Source organism: Ylistrum balloti, unplaced genomic scaffold (genome assembly GCF_031769215.1).
Source record: "Ylistrum balloti isolate Yb309-2 unplaced genomic scaffold, AGI_CSIRO_Ybal_v1 Utg371274, whole genome shotgun sequence".
In the NCBI taxonomy this organism is placed as follows: Eukaryota; Metazoa; Mollusca; class Bivalvia; order Pectinida; family Pectinidae; genus Ylistrum; species Ylistrum balloti.
This window is the reverse complement of record NW_026782685.1, coordinates 459512-468032: the sequence shown is the minus strand read 5'-3', so window position 1 is coordinate 468032 and position 8521 is coordinate 459512. Positions and strand designations below refer to the sequence as shown.

General features: G+C 38.8%; 1 protein-coding gene across 1 annotated transcript; it reads left to right on the top strand.

The window, feature by feature from the left end:
• Positions 1-5889: 5889 nt before the first annotated feature.
• Positions 5890-6960, top strand: LOC132561748 (uncharacterized). Its single transcript, XM_060226448.1, has one exon. It carries the CDS (start codon positions 5890-5892, stop codon positions 6958-6960), a length of 1071 nt encoding a protein of 356 aa, XP_060082431.1.
• Positions 6961-8521: the final 1561 nt, after the last annotated feature.

Sequence of the window (8521 nt, the reverse complement as noted above, 5' to 3'; positions counted from 1 at the left end):
GATGTACATTTTTATCAGGAAAAAGTTGTCATTCGAAAGTATTTATCACAAACAACCTTTATTGTTTCCCCTATTAATTGTCTGTGTACGCATTCCAAAGTATAAGCTACAAACACTTGTTGGTATACATTACCTGCAAATCTTCCATATGTCAACACAACAAGTAGTAAGTCCAACTGTCATCACCAAACTCCCGGTAAATAAGGCCACGCGACAACTGTCATCACCAAACCCCCGGTAAATAAGGCCACGCGGCAACTGTCATAACCAAACTCAGGGTAAATAAGGCCACGCGGCAACTGTCATCACCAAACCCCCGGGAAATAAGGCCACGCGATAACTGTCATCATCAAACTCAGGGTAAATAAGGCCACGTGGCAACTGTCATCACCAAACTCCCGCTAAATAAGGCCTCGCGGCAACTGCCATCACCAAACTCCCGCTAAATAAGGCCACGCGGCAACTGTCAACACCAATCTCCCGGTAAATTAGGCCACGCGACAACTGTCATCACCAAACTCCCGGTAAATAAGGCCACGCGGCAACTGTCAACACCAAACTCCCGTTAAATAAGGCCATGCGGCAACTGTCATCACCAAACTCCCGGTAAATAAGGCCACGTGGCAACTGTCATCACCAAACTCCGGGTAAATAAGGCCACGTGGCAACTGTCATCACCAAACTCCGGGTAAATAAGGCCACGCGGCAACTGTCATCACCTAACTCCCGGTAAATAAGGCCACGTGGCAACTGTAAAGGTTGATGATATCGCTAGCCATTATGCCCTTCAAGTGAAAACAATTTTCAATTTTGACTAGCATACTTCTAACAAGTGACATGTTCCCTGTATATAATTATAGTTGAAGCCGGCGGATGAATAATGAAATTTCAAAAAAGTGAACTAGAAAATGAAAGAAAAGTTTTACGTACCTCCCGGCGAAAGTGAAATAATCGCTTTATTTCATAGTTTTACGTAAAACTACCTTGAAAAAGTAATCCAGATACTTATCAATTGAAGTTTTTGTATCTATTCACATACATTTATAATACTTATTGTACCTTATAATGTTATCGTTTCTAAGGTAAGATATTGTGATAGTAGTTATCAGTTCACCGTTATGTCATGTGAATACCTCAATACATTGGTGTATATAACAACACACCCGACGTCTGTATATAATTACTCCATTACTACTGAACGGATCGATCATGTACCCTAACGGAATGGTTCCAATTCCCTAGACACATACACACTAAATAAATATCAATGTGACCCACATACACTTATCTACGTACTGAGTCTCGTTGTATCCCTTCAAATTTTCCATTTCTTGTTTAATTAGCAATTCCATCCACTTTGCCATGGTAAATAGTATGTGAATGCCTTACAAAAATGCAGCAATACTCGGAGCTAATTATTGCCAAATGAATCAATAGAATAATATTTCCGTAAAAAAAAATATCGAAATCTGCTGGCAGAGTAAGTTTTACTTTGTTAATACGTCAGAAAAGTTGGGGTTAGCAGATAATGAATCGCATTATAAACATAATAAAGAGTGCATAGAGCAACGATAATTGAAATAGAATATATAGGTATAAGGGAACAATTCGTTACATTTTTCCTGATTACGAAAAATGCTTTACTTATGAACTACATAATAATTGCAGTTGCAGCTAAGGAACAAGAAATGTATAAACAAGAATATTCTGACATGTGGTACCATGAGTACCATCTCAAAATGCGCTAAAATATCACCAGTTTTATCCCAAAACTGCACAGCCATACGAGGAATCAGAACACCAGTCTAGAATAACAGCACTGTCACGACAAGAAATTAAATTTTCCAGAAAATTGAAACTCGGAACGGCTTCACATCAACACGTGTGGACCATGAGGAAATCTCAGTTTTTGTAAACCTAGTTTTTGATGTGTAGACTGTCCAATTAACTTTCTCCGACACAGTCCAAAAATATTCCGGAAAACGACGCCCCTTCAGAAGAAATTGTGTACTGCTTCCTTATGGATATAATTATCATGTTGAGAAGCTACATGTATTCAGAATGTTTAAAGATAATAAAACAAAAAAAAAGTTGATTGGAATTTCAATTCAATTGTTTCCATTATAAGGTCCCACACCTTAAACAGGTGATTTTTGGGCGACATGAAGCTGGACGTGTTTGGTGTTTGTTTGCTTGCTGGTTCCTTTATTGTATACCTCGTTCTCATTTGGAGAGTGACATAAGTTATTGCATTGATTATATTTAATATGTCGTGTGTCTTCGATGAAGCTGGAGACGGTTACTCCTCTGGAACACCTTATCTTAAACTCCTTGTCCTTTTTGCAGGAGTATCCGAATAAATCTTTCTTTTGATCATATTTTACCCTCGTTGTATTGACTTTGAGCTGGAATTTTGATTCTGTTTCATTGAAATGAACAATGCTAAATAAGTCCATAAAGGAATAACACAGGAAAATACTGACGCGGGATATTTATAATTTTAACTAACGTTTGGACTCAATCGCCATCAAGAATGTGCTTAATTGTTTTTATATTCAGCGGTGTGAAGATGCTTGTAAACCGGAAGTGCGTTGACGATTTGTATGTAAAGCTATCATTACAAAAGCATTTCTTCGTTCGTTATATATATACATAGTATAATTGTATTATAGGAATATAGTTAGTATTTAATTATTATCTGTTGGTCCAGTTATACAAACAATTTTATCAATTTTTGTTTTTTTATTATTATGATCGGAACTATATATCATTCTTACCATATCACGCTATTTTATGAGTATAATTTCGCATATAGTCTGGTTTCCTACGAGACGCGGAGTATAGATAATACTTGTCCTTTTAATGAATATTATATCTTAAACTGTCCTCATCTGCTACATAACTTTTAAATGTAGAGATAAGGACAAGAAGAGGACATCATTTCAATAATTACAGCTATTAAAATACTGGATTTGTATTGAACGAGAAAGGAACTTTTTGTGAGAGTGGATGTGAGAAAATATTTGATTGGCTGAGAGGGATCATGTGATCTGGTGAGAAAAGTATAAAAGAGATCTGAAAGACATTCCTGTTAGAATAACAAGTTTGTTTACATTGTATAAAAAGATCGCGAAATACATTCCTGTCAGACAAGATTGTTTACATTGACTTAATTAGTAATTAGGGCACTTAATTACCGCGACCTACTTTTCAACAATGGCATATTTTTTGGTCATTTTTTCTAATGAAGGTTTTTGAATTATATCATCAAATGACATTTAAGAGAAAAAAACTAAAAACAAAATATTTTAGTTTGATAATTATTGCAATAAGTATGAATTTGATCACCCACTCGTCCCCCCTATAACAACTGAAAAGCCTTGAGCTGACCTTAGATTAATGTCATGTCATTACCGCCTGACCTCAAGTTTTTAATAGACAAAAAATAAAAAGTATTCGTCATGGCCACCAGAAGGCCCTAACTGGCACTCCTCCTTTGTTTACATTGCAAAAACTAGGAGAAAACTGCAAGAACTATGTATGTTGTTATAATTTAGTAGCTCTGTAATTGTTTAATTTGTTGATTTATTATCATTGATAGGTCGATGGTACTTAGTGCTATAAAGTGTAATACGACAAAAATATAACCAGTCCAGTTAAGCATTAAGTAGACATGGCTATATAAAGTATTCCTTGATATTCTAATTCAACCAGGATCTATTTAGTCCGCAAATAATTATATATCTACACACTACATAATTGGCTCCCAGCACACTGAATTCTGACAGTATGTATTTATGATGAGTGGCAGCGCACGTATAAAACACAACATTGTGATATAAATTGTACTGTTCTAATGGTGTTTGTCAAGTGTTTTCATAACCTGATGGGGAACGTTGAAGATCAAGGTCAGGCCTGTTACAGTAGTGCGTATATATCAAACACAGCAATAAAAAATAACGAATATATGTAATGTTTGTCAAAGAGTGTTTTATATATGTCAGGAACAAATATCTTTAACCTTAATACCCGTAATCTATCAGGGACGTTGTCGTTGTGCAAATACTGAAAAAAGAGTCCATTATTAAGAATGCAATGTTTTGACTTATAGAGTACAGTGGGCGACACACATGTAAATATTCGTCTCCCTTCATTTGGTGGTAATTATTAGCATAAATGTCCCGGTGGGTATGTCTTACCGCAACCTGAACGCTCTACCGGTCGGATAAAGAGAGCACTAGAAGCGTCCCATTACCTCTCCATACGACACTGCTGGCATTATAGGTCATCGGGTAATGCACGGATTGTGTCTGTAACTGAGAGCAATAAAATCATCAACAAGTATATTTCTGGCACATATTACATTCTTTATTTAACGTATACTGTTTCGAAGTGTGGAAGGAAAAACATATGATAAAGTAGTATACGCTTTGACTTCTATCGGTGAAGCTGCATGAATGACTATCTGAAGTGTTTGTACAGGGTTTAGCAGAAACTGGAACGGAATATAACGTGAGCTGGACTTATTGTACCTTGTACTACCGGTAAGTTGTCAATGGTTTGTTGAGTATATTTGGCTGACGAATTCTCTAAATAGTGATCAATTAGAATATACTGTATTTTGAACATCTTTCGCGATGCAATTTATCAAAAGTTCTAAAACCCATTTTTAATCCGACGGGAAGAAAAATATAATAATATTCACTATTCAATTCATTTGTGATGTATTATGATAGCTCGCGACCCGGAATATCTTTGAAATCAATATGCCATTTTTTTCTTTTTTTTTTTCGAAAAATTGTACTCTTCCACTACCGATACACCCACAAAACATGATGACATTTTTATCAAGGATTGGACGGTGAAAAATGTGTAACGATATTGTGAAATTTCATTTGACGAAGTTATAGAATCTATTCACAAAAACAATGTACAAAAAGCGCCTGGAATCGATGGACTGACAAATGAACACTTCAAATACGGCGGTAGGACCTTGACTACTTACCTGACTAAATTGTTTGACCTCATCACGAGTGGTACGAAAATCCCAAATATATAGGAAAAGGTCGTCATTATACCAATATATAAACAAAACAACAAACCTAGATCAGATCCCTATAATTACAGACTGATATCGCTGTTACCGATGGCTTATAAAATATATGAAAGTGTTATCTATAACTGCTTGGCTGGCGGAATATCATCCATCCTTTCTTAATGAACAGCAACAGGGCTTTCAGCATCTTTTTGGATGCCAAACAGCATCTTCCATGTTACGTGAAACGCTATACGCCAATATCGAGCAGCATAACAAAGTTTATGCTGCTTTCCTCGACATAAAGAGAGCGTTCGATACAGAGTGGCATAGAGGACTTGTACAGAAACTAAAATTAAAAGAAATCAATGAAAAAATACTAACCATCATTAAAAACACATATTAAGGACTTAGAAACATTCTAATGTGTAACGGGACTAAATCTCTTTGGATTGATATGAAACGTGGACTGCGACAAGGGGGCAATCTTGTCTACGTCATACTACCTTATCTTCATTGAGGATCTACTGAACGACTCGTCTGTATCTGACTTTGTAGCGCCTCTAAATACATTATATTGTGACAACACTACACTCGACTACGATATTACACTATTTGCGCTATCTCCACGTTCTTTACAATACCTGTGTTAACCGCCACGCGAACGCGTACGCGACACCGTAACCTGTTAACGATGTAAACTTCTTCATATTTTCCCTTCTTCTTTGTTCTCATTCAGCGGACTGATCAAATGTTTTTCTTGCATTTCTTGCATTTATTATTTTTAATTTGATGTGCATGAATGAATGAACGATCTGATTTACTGCCTTACAATCCATCATTTTACACCCATGATGGTGTATGAGCTACCACTGACAGCAGTTGAAACCTTGGAGAGATGTACCAGCAGGAAGCTACGATCATGGCTGGGAGTACTACCTAGTTTCACGGTGGTTGGCCTTTACAGCAAGACATCTCAGTTGCAATTACCATTGTCCTCCATGGTGGAAGAATTCAAGGTGGCCAAGTGTAGATTGGTTATGACCCTGAAGGACTCCAAAGACATCAAGGTACAAAAAGCTGGAGTGGTCACAAGGACAGGTCGGAAATGGTCAGCTGTTGCTACAGTCAGCAAAGCTGAGAGTACTCTGGAGTTGCAAGACATCGTGGGAAACATCTGTGTTGGTAGACGAGGATTGGAAGTCGATCACTTTCAGCAGTGGAGCAAAGCAGACGGCAAGGAAAAAAGAGACAGAATTGTATCTGTGGTGAGATTAGAGGAGGAACAGCAGCGCAAAAGTAGAGCAGTTGAGTTAGGACAGCAAGGATCATGGACGCGGTGGAATCTTCCTGAACGCAAGATTACATGGACAGACTTGTGGAAAATGGAACCTCTCGGGATATCCTTCATGCTCAGGTCTGTGTATGGCACACTGCCATCTCCAAGCAACTTGTGTAGGTGGGGCCTTCTGGAAGATCCAGCTTGTTCCTTGTGCGCTGGAAGAGGTACACTTGCACATATCCTATCAGGCTGTAGAGTAGCCCTCCAGCAGGGATGGTACAGATGGCGTTATGACCAGGTTCTAGCTGCCTTAGCAGATATTCTGGAAAAGGAGCGGCGTCAGAAGAGGTCACTGATAGAACCTCATAAACCCCACATACAGTTTGTGAGAGCTGGAGAGAAGGGACCAACTGCATATCGTGTGAATGTACTCAGCCAAGCACCATCCTGGGAAATGAGAGTAGACCTCAACAAGCGTCTCGTCTTTCCTGATGTAGTGCATACCACTCTGAGACCAGACATTGTGATATGGTCGCAACAGCGCCAGAAGGTCATCTTGGTGGAGCTGACAGTTCCATGGGAAGAAGAGTGTGATGAAGCACATGAGAGGAAAGCTGGCAAATACCTAGAGCTAGCAGATTAGTGTAGACAAAAGGGATGGAACACATGGCTGTTTCCAGTAGAGGTCGGTGCCAGAGGATTCCCTGCACAGTCAGTATGGAAGATGTTCCAGAAAGTGGGACTGATAGGAGCAAAGAGGAAAGCAGCTATTAAGACCTTGGCTGAAAGGGTTGAGAGAGCATCATGCTGGTTATGGTGTAGACGAGATGAGCCAAACTAGAGCCCAGACAACAGCAAGCAGTGATTGATCACCACTGCTGACCCGCCAACAATAGGTCGTCGTGGAATAGGGGTCGAAACGGCCGATGATGGTTGGAATCCACCTGACGATGCTGACAACAGAAGGCTCCAAAGCTCCATGTCATCAGCGCCTAACCGAAGCGGTTGGGTTACCATTAGCAGAGAAATCTGTAAGTTCACATTCCAAAACTTTCCAGTTCTACACGTCTAACGAAGATCACACACTTAAAACATATCACCAACAAATATCTACGTATTTATTATATTCTTTCATTTAATATCAAAACACACTGACGCCCCGTCTTCTATGTTCAAATAACTTATAACAAACCTTTTCTGACCAAATATTCTTGTTCCCCTCCTTCAAACATGCTCTCAACCTTTTTCTAAGGTCAAACACACAAACACACCGCCTCCCATTATCCTATTCTCTCAAACTCTACCTTCTATGACCAAATACACTAAGATCAAGATCAAAAACACGTACACCTACTCAGTGCAACACACGTGACAGCCCGCCATCTAAGATCAAAGGCATCTTTAACTTACTTAGACACATTAATTTCTAAATTCTAAGATTATATACGCTAATGCTCTACCTTCTAGGATGAATTACGCAAATACCACTCCTTCATAAATAAAAAAGCCATCAATAATTGTCCAACCACAAACATCGCTTTCACTAATAAATATTCAGTAATCTTGCTAGTACGGTTGGGAGCGCGCGAGAGTTCTTATTGTGGGATTTACGTGGTGTACACAGAATACTGGTAGTCGAGGGTTCTTATTGTGGGATTTACGTGACGTACACCGAATACTGGTAGTCGAGGGTTCTTAGTATGGGATTTACGTGGCGTACAGAGTTAGAATAATTAGTCGAGCTAGACGTAATCATGTGCATCATTGCCCAACCCAACCATACTTGCAAACTAGCAATCAATAACTTCTATCCTTTTTACATTGATACCCCACAAAATTTAACATCGAACTTACAAATACTTTTCTATGACCTTCCTGCATACTAACATATAACCCAAACTACTCCACACATGAACAACCGTGACCTACTGGCAGCAAACCTCTGAGCCAAACCATACCCCTTATCAATTATATCAACCACACAGCTAACAGCTAGCACCCCGGCCAGTATCATCGAACTCACTACGTTGTAATATTCAATCGAATGACGTCCCTCTTACAAATGTTCAAATACATCATGACCTCTGTCTATCATCGTACACCGGATATAGCTATACGGGAAGTGTAAAACCGCGAAACAAACACAGCGGTGACAGGACGGAAGTAAAGCGGTGCTTTTTATGATCTTAGGTAACATTGCTGGC